The following is an 18,088-nucleotide window of genomic DNA, read 5'->3' on the forward strand; positions in this document are numbered from 1 at the left end:
TAAATGATTTATGAATGAAAATAACATGAAATAATATAAATATAACAGAAATAAATTGTTTTATCTCAACAAAAAGATGTAATACGACACAAAATGAACCCAATAATCTTATCAAAAGCACAGCTGTTTTGTGTCATAAATTGTACTCTAATAAAAATAGTAAACATGTCAATATATGATGCTTTAACTGTACTAAAATCGCTTAGTTATTTATTTACTTATCGCAAAAAAACAAATATTTAATTGAATTATGATTTCTATTAACAAAGGCTACTAATTGACTAAAATGGGATCAAAACTTAAATTTCAGGTATATATTAGTTATAAATCATTGTTTCTTGAGTGAAGATCTGCATTATTGTTGTTAATTTATTCCTTGAATAATGTACAATATTAGATATGGCAAATATATTAATATTAACAAAGGAAATGAGCCAAACCATAATCGAGTAACTGAAAACAAAGAAAAAAATGTTAAAACCACACAGAAGGTATCCAAATGTGTTAAATTACATTTAATTCAGTTAGGACTTGTACAGAAGATAATATTTTGCGCATTTTTACCTTATAACATTATTTGTAGGAACAAATTAATCCTACACCACCCCAAGGCATATCAAAAGAAAATTTAAGTATTTGGATTGGATGGACTCGTAGGACTGACAAAGAAATTATACGTGAAGCAGCATCAAAGGGACATATATTATTAGCAGAAACATTTTTAGCTCAAAAAAATAATACCCTTCAAGAAGAGGCATATGATGTGATAAAAAATGAGGTATGGTTATGTTTTTAAATTAACAAATGTTTTCAATATTAACAAGGACTCTAATTCCTAGGTACTGACATGGATTGAAGAGCTCCTAGAACGCAAATTAATATTCAGAGTGACTACTATCCTTACAAATGCAAAACTAGATACCATAGAGGAACTGCAAAATATCTTTTACAAAACTCAGAAGAGGCATTTACGGGGATATATTTATAATTATTTAAAAGAGCAGGACAAAATATCACTGATATATGAGAATCTGCAGAATTTTTTGGAGATTATTATAGACAACAAGCTTTTAACTCATCAAAATAATTTAATGGAGGAAAGTATAGAAGGACTAGACAAACAAACAGATATGTGGAAAAATGATGTATCTGCAAAATTATTCATAAATATACATGGTGAGATGTTAATATAAATTAAATTAAATTAACAATTTACATGTTAATGTTTCATGTAATATGCTTGAGACATATTGATATAAAATAAAATGTTTTAAATTTTAGACAATAATCTAGAACCTTTCCTTAAACCAGAACACATCTGGAAGCAATTACTTTGCCAAAATGAAATAGACGTTATAATATACTGGATTCAATTAGCATTTGCACCAAAACCACTGATGAGCTTAGATCTTCCCAAAAATTTGCTGAGTATTCTCAAAAATTCTGCAATAGATCAAAATATGTTGGATATTATTCTTTCTACAAACCTTCCACCAGAGAGCTTAGAAAATATTCTCAATGAATTGGGAAGATATGGAGTCTTTATTAATGAAACTGATAACAAGTTTCTGTCTATTGTATCCAGAGTTAATAGCTCTGATAATATTGGAAACATCTATAATATTTTGAACAAAACATCTTCAAACATTACTATTTCGAGGTTCGTGACAATGCTTACTGAATACGCCATAGAAAATGATTTGTTGCCTCTATTCAGTTCATGTTTGGATAATCTAAAAGATCCAGATATATCAATAAATTTTGAATCAAGGCATGTTGAGCTGATGGCCAGTTTTCAAAATCTAACTAGAGAGTTTAATGAAGAGTTGTTATGTAATAATATATATACTGTAGCAAAATATTTATCGAATGGTGATATAGAAAAATATTTCTGTGATAACCCTTATATACTTTTGAGTCTCATTTTATTCACACCAGATATATTTATAGAGGATGTTTTTGAAAAGCGTTCGCTGTCTTTATATGATATTGATGTGTATAATTGCATCATCCCGTTGTTTGATTCATCCAGCTTATTAGGAAAGCTATACTCTAGAAGAACGAAACCGATTGTCTGCACGATAAATTATTTTGATTTATTGGATAAGCATCACGGAATCGACACACGGAAAATATACTCGTTCAGATTTGAAAATAAGCCGTTGCCGTCTTTCGCATCGCCGGATGATTTAAAAAACGTGGCATATTCTAAAAAACTCAACTACACCTTCTATCTTAAGTCTGGACGACCCAGTATTGCCAGTAAACGATTTTACTTAGACCAGCTGAAAGTGAATTCCGCCATTAACACCCAACAGACCGAAGATGCTAAAAAGAAGGTGTTCAAAATAGGCGTGACCAAGTTTTACGACGTCCACATAGCTATGGCTTGCATATCTTTCATGGAAATGATCGGAGTCGATTCCACCGAGCTTCGGATTGCTGTTCAAGCCGCTAATATTATTGGTCATAATAACTCGAGTGTCGAAATTGTGCCGTTGCTTTTGAATATGGAGAAGAATGCCTACGAGCTTCAAACATTATTGGATGAAGCTGTAACAAAAACAATGGATTTTACAAAGATGGTGAAGAGCGCCGAAGAGTTCATTAAAGCGTGCAAACGATATGAGATAGTGGTCCAGTTTAGTGTCTTGCGTCAGCTGCCTTTACCAGATCTATTTTTGAGCAATCTCGCCCAAAACAATATGTGGTTCCAATTTTTATTGTATTCGGAGATGAAGAACTATCCGATGGAACAAGTCAAGCCACTCTGCGCTAATTTCAAAAATCCTAGTTTACTGGAACACATAGTACATAGCGTCGTTCATGATATTGACGTAAAGGAATCTAGCGATTTGGTAAAGAGACGTAACTCAAAGAGCTACATGCTATTTAAGCGAGGGATGAAAAGAATGTTCAGTAGGGAGAAGCTGCCGGAGAATGATTTTGATCGCTCCGGACGTGAGAATGTTGATAGTAATTTTACTTCCTTCGACTTGGATCAGTTGGAAATTGATATCTCCAATACCAAAGCTACATTACTTCAAACGTTGATCAGATGCCACAATAGTGCCGACCCACCAAAGGCGTTCCTTCAAGCCAGTTACTTCTACAGAAGCCCGTTACTCTCTATTCTAGCGACTATATATGAGGTAAGTCTTTCGAAATTGTTTCAGTTAGTCACACAAAACAATATATATTTATATTTTAGCCTGACTCAATTATCACCAGCTGGTTAACATGGTTGTGTGTATCAACAAACCTGCATGAAGCCTGTAATAATATGGAATCACTGAGAACAAACGCTCAATCCGTCAGTGATTTACTCAACACTTGTGTGATGAATAAATTTCCCAAATCTCTGCTCGAAAGTTTTGTGATATTTCTTCCGGTGAGTAAAAATATTTCTTGATATCGATGATCAATAATGAATGTTTAAAATATTTTAGGACAACCCCTTGACTTCCTTTCTTGATTTTTTAAATAGGATTATCGACAAAGATATCTGCCTAGATAACTTAAGGGCTAAACTGAAGCAATTCAAAACCCAAAACGCCAGCAGACGCGTCAGCGTTTTCAGTCAGGTCGATTTCGAAATGAATTATCTTAAGAACAGACTTTGGATCGAATCGACAGCTCTGAAGATCACAAATAGTTTCGTCATCTATAACACAACATCTTATTTAGAAGAGCTGGATTTCGTCAATATTCTTAGTCGTGTTAACCTGAGGGATTATTTCACCTGTGAGGTGCCAGACTTCACATCCCTTTTACAAATTCTGGAGACCGTGTTTCGGACGGAGGTAAATCTAAATGTTGCCAACTATCTGGATGTCGGTAAGCGACAAGAAGAAATAGAACGATGCGTGGAGAATCTGATGAAATTTGAACATTTTGAACATGCTCTGAGCATAGCAAAACTCTGTGGCATGGACACCAACTTTATCGTACTGAAAAAATGGCAGAAAGCATATGAAAATCGACGAGTACCTATTGAAGATTTCTTAAAGTCATGCTGCACGGAATTTCAAGAGGAAAATGTGCTACCCGAATACGCAATCTCATTTTTTAAAGAGAGAGGTACTATTAACGATAGAGAAAAATATTTCCTGTTAAAAGCATCCCATCGATGGGCCGTCGATAATAACCTAACCAACAAATACGAACTCGAAAGGAAAAAAATCATTGCTTTCCTGAATATCCCCAATAACAATTTACCTGTCGACGAATTGGTGGACGGTGACACATCTAATGATAACATATCTTACCGGGAAATGTTGGAAAGATTGCAAAAAGTTCACTCGGTCGAAGAATGTCTCACCGAAGATCACACCCAAAAATTGAACGAAATTATGGTTACCTTTTTGGACCAAGGAAGGTTTTGGCTGGCTTTAAGTTTAGGGAAAATGTTCGGCTGTGATAATGTCGATGTGGATATGTTGAAGTTGTGTCATGAACTGGCCGAGGAGATTATATCGCCTCATCAACTGACTGATAAGAAACCAGTATTATCAAAATTTATGGATATGCCCAGGAAGAGTTTCCGCAGGAGTTTTACTTATAGAACTGTTAGCGTCTCTTCAGGTAAATGATTATTAATATCATATCATGTCATTTAATATCAATATCACTTTGTAGAAAACAAAAGTTATGAGGACCTTGAATGGGAAGACTGCAATAGACAGTCTAAGGATTCTCTAACTCTAATTCACGGTTTGGTTTCAAAGTTAACACATGGGGTTGATCTAGGTTATTCTATCTTCATGAAATATCGAATCAGTCGAAATATTGATACTCCTTACACTACCTTAATATCTTGTATGGATCATGTGAATAATCTGAAACAAGCTATCCAAGATGATTGTTCTAATAAATTATATGTAGTACATGATTTCCTTAAAGTGTTTGATTGGACAAAAAATCAGGTAATTTTTAATTTGTAATGGTAAATAGTCTTTATTGTGTTAAAAAATTACTTGTTTTTAATTTTTTATTGCTAATTAAATATAAAATTACTTACAGATTATTGACTTTGTTTGTGAGCAATTTTCACAGTCAGTTTCCAATTATACCAAATCGAGCGTCATAAGTTTCACCATGTGGGATATTCGACTTGATACACAGTTCGAGTTAATACTGAAGCTATTTAAAAACGACAGTTACAACTTAGGTTACAAGTTTTATAGTGAGGCTATTAAAATACACCAACAACTAGTAAGAAAAATTTCTAAATTACTGATTATGTAATCTGTACATGATGTATATTAGCATTCTTTCCAGGCAATTGCTGATGAAAACTTTAAAATTAGTGACATGGCCCTTGTAGTCGAACTGCTTATAGCATCGCACGCTTTTTTCACCAGTGATTGTAGCATGGAAGGAATATCACTTATTTTAAGAAAGTGCAGAAGCGTGGTTCTGCATTTGCTGGCCGTACGAAGTTGGAAGCTGATTGTTAGATTATTCACAGGTATATTGAGTTTGATACTTTACTTAACTATATTTTTTACAATTTTTTTTTTCTGAAAATGTAGGTGTTCAAAGATATACGGAATTGAATTTCGTTTTTCACATACTCAAAGAAAACCACCAATTCGAGTTTCTGCTAAATAAAGGAACCAACAAGGATAAACAACTAAAGCAAGCTTGCGTCGAGTTTCTCAAGAAGAACTGTCCAATGGATAAAGAATTGTACCGAATCGTTGCGATACATTTCAGTATGTATTCTGATATAGCCGAAGATTATGAGATAGAGGGAAAGGACCATCTTAAAACACTAAAGACTCTCTCGAGAAGAGAAGGAAACGATGACATCTATTTTATTACTAAAAATCCCAACGTTCGTGAACTTCTTCATAAAGTTAGTAGAATGCTCATTTAACAAATATATATTTTTTAAATTAATTGTATCTTACATTAGATATGCTTAGTACAATCTTGATTTACATTTTAATTTATTACTACTTTTGTGTTATACTTACATCAATACACAAGCAAGACGATTACAGGATAAATACATGAGATATAAATAGAACACTTATGTACTGTACATACAGTTAGTTGTGTTACTTCCAAGTTGCTGTATAAGTAAGCTTATTTCATGCTTTTAAGCGAAATCTTCGATTACATCGTAAATCCATTTGATTTGGAGGTCATCGTCCAGTTCTTCGTTAAATAGTGATAAATATTGGTAATTTGTTTTGGCAGCGTTGGCTTACTAGTTGGTTTGATGTTTACCGTAACCCCTTGTTTGCACCCTACAGGTCCTAATTGGGTCTATGATTGCCCGATAAACCAATCTCTTTGATTTTAATCTTGATTTAAGTTGGGAGTATCTACTGTCTAACCAGTACAGTTGCTTGATTTTGAGTCTGATGTGTTCTGCTTCTTATTTAAAATAACGTTTCTAATTTAACCTATCATCAAGATGGATGTCCAGGTATTTAACTGATTCTGCTTAAGGAATCGAGTATCCTTTAAGTGATATTAAGTTTTTCTCGTTTTGTCGTTGTTGACTACCACTTGTAGTTTTTCTACATCCTTAGGCAAATATATGTCTTTTGGCGTAATAACTATGTTGTCGACGAAGGTTCCAAGTATTGTACCTTTTGTTGTTGGTATATCTACAGTGTAGAGCAGATACAAGAATGGTCCCATAACCCTAGGGAGCTCCCGCCGAAGTAGGTTTAAATGGTGATAATGTCCCTTCATGTAGGACTCTAAATTTTCTGTCGAATAGATATGATTCTAGCAAGTGATAATAATTCGGCGGTAAGAATTTACTCATCTAGTAGATTAGTCCGAAATGCTATATCCGGTCATAAGCTTCTTATGCATCCAGGAATATTGCAGGGCAATATTTCTTCAACTGCCTTTTCAACAATTGCTATTACTCCGTAAATTTGGTCGATTGGAGGCTGCTGATTTCGAAATAGAATTCTGATATTATAGCTATATCAGATTGATAAACAAGATGTGTATCCATTGTAGATTCTATATAATTCAATTGAAATATGTTAGCTAAATGTTCTGCGAGTGTTCTGCTTAACACTGATAATTAGTTTTTTAATCTTCGAATTTTTTTTTCCATAGCGAATAATCTTTGTCTGTTTCCAGAATTACTACGTCTATTAAACATTGTTTTGTATACAGCATTTCGGGTTCTATTCCATACTCTTTTTTTCTTTCCAGCTTTTCATCTTTATTTTATCCATTCCCCTAATTTCGATAGGGTAATATACGTCATATTCTGATTTCTCTGTTGATATTGGGGAGCTTCTTTTGCAGCAGACCGAATCTCGGTCGCCACTTCATGTCCATAAACCTCTAGTTCTCTTTTATTATCGTTTTGATTTGTTGTTGATGATAATCCTTAAATGACTATTTTTTTTATTGATATTATTAATAAACACATTATTTTATTAATATACACATTTAATGAGCATACTTTTTGTTTATAGGCAATGGATTGTTATGTGCTAGCCGCTGAATATCACGTGGAAGGACAGAAAATGACGAGAGCAATGAGTGTTCTCAAACAAAGCGAACTGATAGCTATTCAGAAATCGCTCTTAGCCCATATCAATCAAAATGAGAAAGCACCATTACTATTTGACTTAAATAGACTCCAAATAATAACTTTGATGTCGACATATCTGAAGTAAGTTTTTTAATTTTAATGTTTTTCTTCAATTAAATATGAATGTTTGAATAATTCAGCTTCCATCAAGCGATGATCGTAATGGAAGCGTACAACTTCACACCCGACTGGGCTTCAATATTATTTGAACAAGTCATTCAGAAAAATAATTTGAACTATTTGGAATCGTTTATGGATGTGGTAGGTATCGACGAACAACTGGTGATGGAAATAGGACGAAAATTCAATTTGAACAAAATTAACTCCGGCTCTGGCTACAAAAATATGACGCACTTGATTTGCTGTTTGAGATCGGTCAATGTGAAATTTCGTCTGGCTAAAGAGTTGGGCTTCAACCAGCTAATAGAGAAACTAGCTTTATCAGAAGAGACTTCATACCTTAAAGATGTAGTGTGGAAGAAAGGGAAAAAAGGCTGATGTATACTAAAGGTTTTAACCCCACATATAGATATAAAGTATTGTTCTTATATAAGTTTTACGCTGGTTTTATTTAAATGTTATTTCATTTTAGTTAAGTTTAATAGATACGATAATATGTTATATGTTGGTTAGATTTTATTATGTTACTCATATTGTATGTTTTTGACTGATTTAGTTATGTGAATTACAAATTTTATTGTTGTTTGTGTTAATTTTCGATCTGTGATATAATCGTCATTCACTCGTTTAAACTTTTATACTAAAATAAATTCGAGATATAGTAATTGGTTTTGTTCATACCTCTTTATTCAAATTATAAATGTTATACTATAGCCAACTTCGCCTATTTAAATGTACTAAATGAAACAATTAGCACGTATGTTTTAATGTGCATGATATATTACAGAGCTAGTAAATAATTCAATGTCAACTGAAGAATGGAGTTAAATAAGCCCCACATGTATATATATAGATATATATATATATATATATATATATATATATATATATATATATATATATATATATATATATATATATATACCAGCGTTCAATAATTTGGGAATGCGCTATTTTTAGTTTGGAATCATTTATGGATGTGATGGGTATCGACGACCAATAGGTGAGGGAAATAGGAAGAAATTTCAATTTCAACAAAATAAACTCTGGCTCTGACTACAAAAATATGACGCACTTAATTTTCTGTTTGAGATCGGCCGATGTGAAATTTCGTCTGGCTAAAGAGTTGGGCTTTAACCAGCCAATAGAGAAACTAGCTTTATCAGAAGAGACTTCATACCTTAAAGATGTAGTGTAGAAGAAAGGAATAAAAGGCTGATGTATACCAAAGGTTTTAACCCCATATATAGATATAAAGTATTGTTCCTATATAAGTTTTACGCTGGTTTTATTTAAATGTTATTTCACTTTAATTAAGTTTAATAGATATGATAATACGTTATATGAATGTTCTTGACTGATTTAGTTATGTAACTTACACATTTTATTTTTGTTTATGTTAATTTTCGATCTGTGATATAATCGTCATTCACTCGTTTATTAACTTTTATACTAAAATAAATTCCAGATATAGTAATTGGTTTTGTTCAAACCTCCTTATTCAAATTATAAATGTTTACTTATACTATAGCCAACTTCGCCTATTTAAATGTACTAAAAGAAACAATTAGCACGTAAGTTTTAATATGTTTGATAAATTACAGAGCTAGTAGATAATTCAGAGTCAACTGCAGAATGGAGTTGAATAAGCCCCGTATGTACATGTTTTTGAGTTGAATCCGAAAATGAGTTCCTTTTTGTTATAGGATGACACGTTTCTATTTATTATATTAAAATAAAAGCAAATAAAGGCTTGAAAAATATTTTTTTACAAACCTTTAACGGTACATAATTTTTAAAATATTTTCTATATATCAACATAATATATTAAAACCTTTTCTTTTTCCCAGTAAGGCTCTTTGTACATTTTCGTTTGTGGAAAGAATCTGAACCGTCCAACAGTAGTAGTCTAATATCATTGAGATGCTCCATTTTTTTGGTATATTTTCTTCATCTCTATAATGTCCTCCTGAAATCGTTTACTTTGCTCTTCACTCCCACATTTTCCGGAAAGTAGTCCAGATGGGAATAGACGCTTAAAACTTGAAACGGTTTCAACACTTTTTTTGACACTGTTTCTAGTTAGCGTGTTTATGATTGCTTAAAATTCTCTTAATTCTCTTACTCCTTAATCAGTTCGATTTTAGCTCCAACAGAGATCAAATATATGAAATGCATAAAACAGTGCGCAGTTTTTTCGGTATAAAAATAATTAAATATAACAATACTTATATTAAATTAGAATACTAGAAGAAAGAGTACTTTTTTTAGCAAACTGTTTTCCAGATATGGCAAATGCATTAGGGACAATGCAGGGATTAAATCTAGTTTTTTGAAGAAGAGAATATATACCGAAGAGATATATACAGGTAGTAACAGAACAAACTAAGGAGAAATACAGTAATATCAAAATGCCTTTATAAGAAAACACTGTTTCGAAGGAAAAAAGAACTAAGTGTAAAAGGTAAATATGTTCTTTAATGAAAGTAAAACATATTATTTGGATAAATAATTGTTAAGTAGGTGGAGACCAATACATAAAAACGCGCTTAGAACTCTAACGCATGGATGGCGTGGAAAAGAGCTAAATTTAAATATAATAAAACATCTAACTGTCCCTATATCCCTATGTGCGCTTAAATCTTTAAAACTACGCAACGGATTTTGATGCGGTTTTTTTCAATAGATAGAGTGATTCAAGAGGAAGGTTTATATGTATAATACATGCATAATATACTAAAGCAACATTGCTAATATTAGAGGTTTCTAACGTGATGTCGTAAATTAACCTATTTTTTTAGGCTTATTTAGCAATTAGCAAAAACGCTGCCTAACCCTACGAGTTAGATCAAATTAATGTACTACAGTATTGTACACCATAAAAAGGTCTACAAAAAAGTCCGCGATGGTATATGTTTATCTTTTAGGGATAACCCACGTTAACCATTTTTATTGTTTACTTTTTACGTGAGAAAATGGCTTATTTACGAAGCTATTTTAAGCAATACGGCATTAATCCTTATCGAATTAAGTACCTTAAATACAGTGTGCAATTAATATAGATCAATATGGTTCCTTACAGCATGTAAATTAAACAAATATTTTCGGAGATATTACAAATTTAAAATTTGCGTTTAAAAATGTGTAATGTAATAAAAATTGTACGAATTTAGATATTCCAAAGATAGCAAGAAATCTTCATAGTAAGTATAGGGGAAGAGGAATTGTTTTACTCTAAATTTAATGCGTGCAGGCCAAGGGCAGTAATGAATAAAATGTGTAATGTAATAAAAATTGTATGAATTTAGATATTCCAAAGATAGCAGGAAATCTTCATAGTAAGTATACGGGAAGAGGAATTGTTTTGCTCCAAATTTAATGCGTGCAGGCCAAGGGCAGTAATGATTGAACCAAAAATACTGGATCGATTTTAATCATGTTTTCATTGAGTGACATAGGCATATATATTTTATGCCCGTGCAAAGTCGGAGCGGGCCGCTATGTTTTTATATACAATGTTCATATTTTTTCTGTAGTTTATTTAATTTAGTATCAGCATTGCACCCGTGCGAAGCCGGGGCGGGTCGCTAGTGTTAAAATAAATTATATTTGATAATGATTATATTTGTTGGCAAGAAAGTCTTTTCGGTTTCGAAAACTTTAGCACAAAACGACGTACGTGTCTTACACTTAAAAATAATTCCAGACAGACATCGTCTGGGAATAAAATGGATCAAACTATTGAGCAGTTAATGGGTTTTCGAGACGTCATTAACTCGACGATTGTCCATCGCGACCGGGACGATTCTTGAGACGAATCGTGAACGGCGAACAATTACAAAAAATCAGTTAAAAATTAAAACAAATATTAAACCATTGAACGTTAGGAATTCATCACGTGCTTTCACACTTACCATATGTTGACAGCAATAAAAGGAATCACTTTAGGAGACCGTTTTTGTTTGCATGGTGTTTTGAAAACTAAGGGACAAATAATTAATGGTTTACACGTTATAATAGAATAATTTTGAATAGCACAGGTATTGCCACAAGATCGCGTCCATTAATAGGACAATTATAAGTATTAATTAAGTATTATTAATGTATAACATTAATGAGATTTATTTTGTGGTATCTTATTTTTAAATAGATATGATATGTTCAGAAAAAACATAATTTTCCTTCAAGGAAATTCAGTGATACACTAATTATAGCGACCCTCCAACTTTTCGATACCATTTTTGTAGAATTTGTCCTTTGCTTCAAAATAGGCGTCAGTTTCGGCGATCACCTCTTCATTCGACGAAAAATTCTTTCTTTTTCTTTTTTTTTTCGCGGGGGGGCAGATCTACAGATTACGATGGATGAGGAACCAATTCGAAGCCCAATTCATGGACTTTTGCCATCGTTTTCACTGACTTGTGACACAACTTCAAACGGTCCAATAACGCTATGTAATAGTCGCTGTTAATGGTCCTTCCTTTTTCAAGGTAGTCAATGAAGATTATTCCATGCGTATCCCAAAATACAAACGCCATAATCTTGCCAGCCGACTGTTGCGTTTTCCCACGCTTTGGAGCGGGTTCATCGTGTACAGTCCAGTCGGATGACTGTTGATTCGACTTCGGAGTGAATTGATGGAGCCATATTTCATCTACTGTCACATATCGATGCAAAAACTCGCAAAAACAGGTTTATTACGCTTGATCATCTTCAGATATTGCTCCGAACCATCAACTCGTCGTTGTTTTTGGTCAAAAGTGAGCTCGCGCGGCACCCACTTTGCACAGAGCTTTCTCATACCCAAATATTCGTGAATGATATGATGTACAGGTTCAGTTGATATCTTTAGAGTGTCTGCTACTTCATTCAATTTCAATTTACAGTCATTCAAAATCATTTTGTGGATTTTTTTAATGTTTTCGTCGGTAACAACTTTTTTGGGGCGTCCACTGCGTTCACCGTCTTCAGTGCTCATTTCACACGTCTAAACTTAGCATACCAATCCTTGATGGTTGATTTTCCTGGGGTAGTGTCGGGAAACTCAGCATCAAGCCAAGTTTTTGCTTGAACTGAATTTTTTCCCTTCAAAAAGCAATATTTTATCAACACGCAAAATTCCTTTTTATAATTTTTTTTTTACAATAACAAAAGTTGCTTCACTCAAAATGCTATAATGATCCGGCAGCTATCAAATTTATACTCGCATCTTTTGAGGGTTAGGGCTAACTAAAAAACATATGGACTTAATTCTAGTAGCGCCATCTATGTGTCAGGTCGGGGACTTTTTAATTGACATGTTACTTACTTCTCTAACGCATTTTTCCGTTCCTGGTGAAAGTTGTTGATTAGAGACACAATCTGTTTCTGACTGACCATTTATTTCTGATCTGACTGACTATACCTCGGCATTTTCAACCAGAGTAATCAAAAATATTAAACAGCGATTTGAAATTTATCAAAACAAAGCGCCAAAACGGCGTTTGCCAGTTTATAACCTCTTATCATCACTAATGTTTTGAAGAATTTTGCAGACATTAGTCAACCGCATTAGCACAAAAAAGGTTCCTTAATACTGGGAAAATATTAAGCGAACTTCCGAGAAAAGCAAGGTACTAGTTAAGATTAACCTATTAAATGTTTCATTCAGACTACAATGTGTACCCCAAATGTGAAAGACGGCTGAAGTTATTATCATTATTCCGACAATGTCCGAATTACTTGAAGAACTTTTATTGAAAATGATAAAACCATTCATTGAGGAAAATCATGATATTCCGCATCATCAATTTGGCTTCAATAAACAATATTCTACGTTTGATCAGGTTTATAATAAAATAAGAAGATGCCTATTCTGACTTGAGGAAAATATAAGCAAGTGAGTCACAGGGAAATGTAATAGGACGAATCCTTTATCTGGGACGGACGACCTGGACGAATCCAACTGGTGACTTGCTGATGACACTGCAAAGTCATTGGAGATAACAACACTGAATTAACCGAGAAGTTACAAACAGTTATTGCCGAAATACAATGTTAGATATAAAAATTAATCAATGCATATTGACTCTTGTGTTAAACTGAAATGGAAGCCACATGTTAAGAAAAAATGTGAAGAACTGAAGCTAATGTTCAAAAAAATGTTATTAGATAGATATTCAGCATTGTCGGTACATAATAAGCTTTTTCTTTACCAACAAGTCTTGAAACCAGTGTGGACTTATGGTGTTCAACTGTGGTGTTGTATCGGCCAAAACAATAGAAATATCATACAAATATCATACATTCCAAACAATGCCGAGCCCAAACAATACAAAAATAATAATATAATTTTGTGACATATAGAAAAAATTAAATTACGAACAAAACAAATCTAATTTGTTGCTCGTACCGATTTCAAAGTCGGTAGCAGTTAAAATAATATTGTAAATAAGCCGGCTTGGTGGCGCAGTGGTAAAGGCGATGGGACAGTCTTCCTACTATTGCGATAGCCGCGGGTTCGAATGCTGCTGGGGGTATGGTCGTAAATTTATGTTTGTGATTGTTTAAAATTTGTGAGTGTTCTAGGCAAGAGTGTAAAATCCGACAAGGAAAATGATCCCAGTCACGCCAGTAACCAGGCTGGGTAAGACCGGACGTCTTCTGGGATGATTTCTAAAATTGGTCACTCGCCAGTCGGTAGGCTTAATGCTGAAGACCGTGGTTCGGAGCCCACGTTAAACTTTAGTCCCAGTCCAGATAAACCCATAGTTGGTAAAAGGAGACTTTAAAATATATTTAAAAAAATATTGTAAGTAGATAAATAGGTTTAGGTAGGTATTAAGCAAAATTGTGTGTATATAGTAGAATATAAAATACTTGTAGTAGATAGATTAAATAAGATTTTTGTTTATTTTTATTTCATTAATACAGTTTCATTATTTTTTAAATTTTAGTGAGTTCCTTATTTATTTTTTGAAGTCGATTAAATTTTTTATATATTTAAATATAAAAATTACCATTTTAAAACGTTGAAACTAAAACCGAGACATCGGATATGACGAAGCAGTATTACCTTAAGTTTTTAAAAGAGTTTTATGGATTTCGGCGGCAGTTTTATACAACGGAAACAAAAAAGTGATGAATATCGAAAATGCAATTTTGAACATTTTACGATTATCGTCTGTGTATACTGAATCTTATATATAAAAATGAATCGCAAAATATGTTCCTAAGCGCATAACTCAACAACGCCTGGACCAATTTGGCCAAATCTTTTTTTAAAATGTTCGTTGAAGTTCAGGGATGGTTTTTACGGCGAGAAAAATTAGAATTATTGCTGGAAAAACCCTAAAAATAGCCCTTTTTGTTTGAATTTGTTTCGTGTATCAGTTGACAATTCATCTGTCATCTGTCAAAAGTCATCTGTAACAGACAACTTTTTTTTTTTAAATTTGATATGACTTGAACTCAAATCCTTTTAATCCGTACGAATTGTTTTATTTATTTAAAATTTTTTATTTGTTTAAAATTTAATTCAAATTTTAAATAAATAAAACAATTCGTACGGCTTAAAAGGATTTGAGTTCAAGTCATATCAAATTTAAAAAAAAAAGTTGTCTGTTACAGATGACTTTTGACAGATGACAGATGAATTGTCAAGTGATACACGAAACAAATTCGTATATCGTGTTTTGTGCAGAGTGTTTAGTTAGTTAGTGTTTGTTTAGTTCGTGATTAGTGAAAAAATAATTTATATTTGATATGCCTCCTATAAGACGAAGCAATTTAGGTAGAAGAACCAGAAATGCTATAAACCAAGCTAATTACCGATCTAATCGTACTGCACAAGAACGTGACGACGGAAATGAACGTGAAAGAATTCGGATATCACAAACGCGTGAAGCGCGAGCGCGACATTCAACTAATAATCGCGCAAGTTTGAATCCAGCTGCTTTCAGTTACGATGTGTCAATTGACTACAGTAACTACCAATGTGTTGTTATTGGTTCTATGAACTTGGTTTGCTCACACTGTAAGGCATTAAAATACAAAAACGAAGCCAATGGATTGTGTTGCGCAAATGGTAAAGTGAAATTGATACAATTGGATCCACCACCAGAACCATTGTACTCATTGGTTTCAGGAATAGGAACAGATTCTATACACTTTTTGACACATATTCAACAATATAACAATTGCTTTCAAATGACTTCATTTGGGGCAACAAATGCAGTTCGGGAAAATTTTATGCCAACTTTCAAGGTATGTATTATAGCAGTTACTCATAATTATTTTAGCGAACAAAATTTTCTGTCACCAAAGTTAAGATGTGTTACTAATCTTCAATTTCTTAATCATTACGAAATATATCACTTAGTCATCATATTATATGGTGATTCAGTTTCAGTGACACTTTTATTATATTTTATATTTGATAGATATTAGTTAAAACTAAATATATACTTTTTAAGATCAAATATTATTTAAGTTTGATCATTGACAATCCATTAATTTATACCACACCATAATATTTTTTTTATTTACAGATACAAGGGCAAATATATCACAGAGCAGGTTCACTGTTACCAGTGTCAGATAGCGACAACAAATTCCTGCAAATTTATTTTATGGGCAATTCACCACAAGAAATTGATCTGCGTTGTGCACATAACAATTTAGTAAAAAGGTCTATTGTAGAACAATTACAAACTTTATTTCATCAACACAATCAATTGATTATATTGTTTAAAACTGCCCTGGATCTGATGCCATCCGATAATCACAAAATTGTAATCAGAGCTGATAAAACACCTGCAGGTCAATATACAAGACGTTTTAATGCACCAACTATTGATGAAGTTGCTATCGTTGTAGTTGGAGAAAACTTGGAATCCCGTGATATTTTTTACATCGTCGGAATTTTCAATTACAACCTATAAAGGAAACACACCGCTCATATGATGCACTGCAATATCCCATTATATTTTGGCAAGGTGAAGATGGCTACGATTTATCAATAAAAATGATAAATCCCATTACAGGTAACTAAAATATTAGTTTAGCTATGGCGATAATATCTCAGTCACTATATTATGTATTTTAATTTTATATTTGAATGTTATTAAAACAAAATCTGTTTACAGGTTCTGAAACCAACAAAAAAGTCAGTTCAATGAACTATTATTCATACCGCCTAATGATTCGGGAAAATGCAGATAATCACATATTGAAATGTCGGCGATTATATCACAAATATGTTGATGACATGTATGTTAAAATTGAAACGGAGAGATTAACATTCATCAGGTTGAATCAAACCAAACTCCGATCTGAAGAGTATATTCACCTTCGAGATGCGATTAATACTGATGGAAATGCACAGAATGTCGGTCGGATGACTATTCTTCCAGCAACATACATCGGAAGCCCTCGGCATATGCACGAATATGCTCAAGATGCCATGTCGTATGTTCGTCATTATGGTACAGCAGATTTGTTCATCACATTTACATGCAATCCGCAATGGATACAAATTAAGCAGGAGTTATTACCTGGGAAATCATCCATTGATCGTCATGATATTACAGCCAGAGTCTTTAGACAAAAGTTGAAATCTTTAATGAATTTCATCGTAAAACATAATGTGTTTGGTGAGACACGCTGCTGGATGTATTCTGTGGAGTGGCAGAAACGAGGATTGCCACATGCACACATTTTGGTTTGGTTGGTTGAAAAGATAAGGCCAAATGAAGTTGATGCAGTGATATCAGCTGAAATCCCTAATGTACAAGTAGATCCTGGATTGCATGAGGTAGTTATCAAAAACATGATACATGGTCCCTGTGGAACTCTTAATCAAAATTCACCGTGTATGATGGATGGTAAATGTTCAAAACGATATCCACGGACATTAATATCGGAAACAATTACTGGTAATGACGGTTATCCATTGTATCGTCGCAGATCGACAGCAGACAATGGAAAATCAACAATTGTCAAATTAAATTAACAAGATATTGAAATAGATAATCGTTGGATTGTTCCATATTCACCCATTTTATCAAAGACATTCAAAGCACACATCAACGTTGAATCTTGCCATTCAGTGAAATCGATTAAATACATTTGCAAATATGTAACCAAAGGGAGTGATATGGCTGTGATTGGAATTGGTGCAGAGAATTCTAATGATGAAGTTACCCAATACCAAATGGGCCGCTATGTCAGTAGTAATGAAGCAGTTTGGCGAATATTTTCTTTTCCTATTCATGAGAGACACCCTTCTGTTGTTCACTTAGCTGTGCATTTAGAAAATGGACAAAGAGTGTATTTTACAGCACAGAACGCAGTACAAAGAGCTGCTCAGCCACCATCTACTACATTAACCAGTTTTTTTGAGACATGCCA

At 33.2% G+C, this 18,088-nt stretch overlaps 2 protein-coding genes across 7 annotated transcripts; both read left to right on the top strand.

Annotated features, from left to right (window-relative positions):
• Positions 1-79: 79 nt before the first annotated feature.
• On the top strand, positions 80-8,364 carry LOC143200742 (spatacsin). 6 transcript variants are annotated; one of them, XM_076411346.1, is made up of 13 exons: positions 85-310; positions 398-491; positions 584-778; positions 840-1,176; positions 1,282-3,152; positions 3,212-3,391; positions 3,450-4,584; positions 4,639-4,925; positions 5,023-5,214; positions 5,269-5,470; positions 5,535-5,860; positions 7,461-7,660; positions 7,720-8,364. In XM_076411346.1, the coding sequence occupies exons 4-13, from the start codon at positions 1,092-1,094 to the stop codon at positions 8,075-8,077; spliced, it is 4,836 nt and encodes a 1,611-aa protein (XP_076267461.1). In that variant the 5' UTR covers positions 85-310; positions 398-491; positions 584-778; positions 840-1,091; the 3' UTR covers positions 8,078-8,364. The 6 variants fall into 6 exon arrangements, with proteins under 6 accessions (XP_076267456.1, XP_076267459.1, XP_076267457.1 ...); XM_076411341.1 differs by having other exon boundaries at positions 80-491; XM_076411344.1 differs by lacking the exon at positions 398-491 and having other exon boundaries at positions 81-310.
• An 8,188-nt stretch (positions 8,365-16,552) lies between these two features.
• Positions 16,553-17,793, top strand: LOC143200519 (uncharacterized). The gene is made up of 2 exons (XM_076410957.1): positions 16,553-16,722; positions 16,825-17,793. Exons 1-2 carry the CDS (start codon positions 16,704-16,706, stop codon positions 17,688-17,690), a joined length of 885 nt encoding a protein of 294 aa, XP_076267072.1. The 5' UTR covers positions 16,553-16,703; the 3' UTR covers positions 17,691-17,793.
• Positions 17,794-18,088: the final 295 nt, after the last annotated feature.

This window comes from Rhynchophorus ferrugineus, unplaced genomic scaffold (assembly GCF_030347505.1).
Source record: "Rhynchophorus ferrugineus isolate W39M unplaced genomic scaffold, kcgeb_rfMv2 rfM8, whole genome shotgun sequence".
Lineage (NCBI taxonomy): Eukaryota > Metazoa > Arthropoda > Insecta > Coleoptera > Curculionidae > Rhynchophorus > Rhynchophorus ferrugineus.

What these genes read in the sequence shown, in the direction of transcription:
- LOC143200742 (XM_076411341.1), top strand. Translation starts at nt 384, where the DNA reads ATGTACAATATTAGATATGGCAAATATATTAATATTAACAAAGGAAAT. An exon ending in GTTTTGTGATATTTCTTCCG is followed by an intron (nt 3,392 to 3,449) that starts GTGAGTAAAAAT and finishes AAAATATTTTAG; the next exon opens with GACAACCCCTTGACTTCCTT. An exon ending in GATTGTTAGATTATTCACAG is followed by an intron (nt 5,471 to 5,534) that starts GTATATTGAGTT and finishes CTGAAAATGTAG; the next exon opens with GTGTTCAAAGATATACGGAA.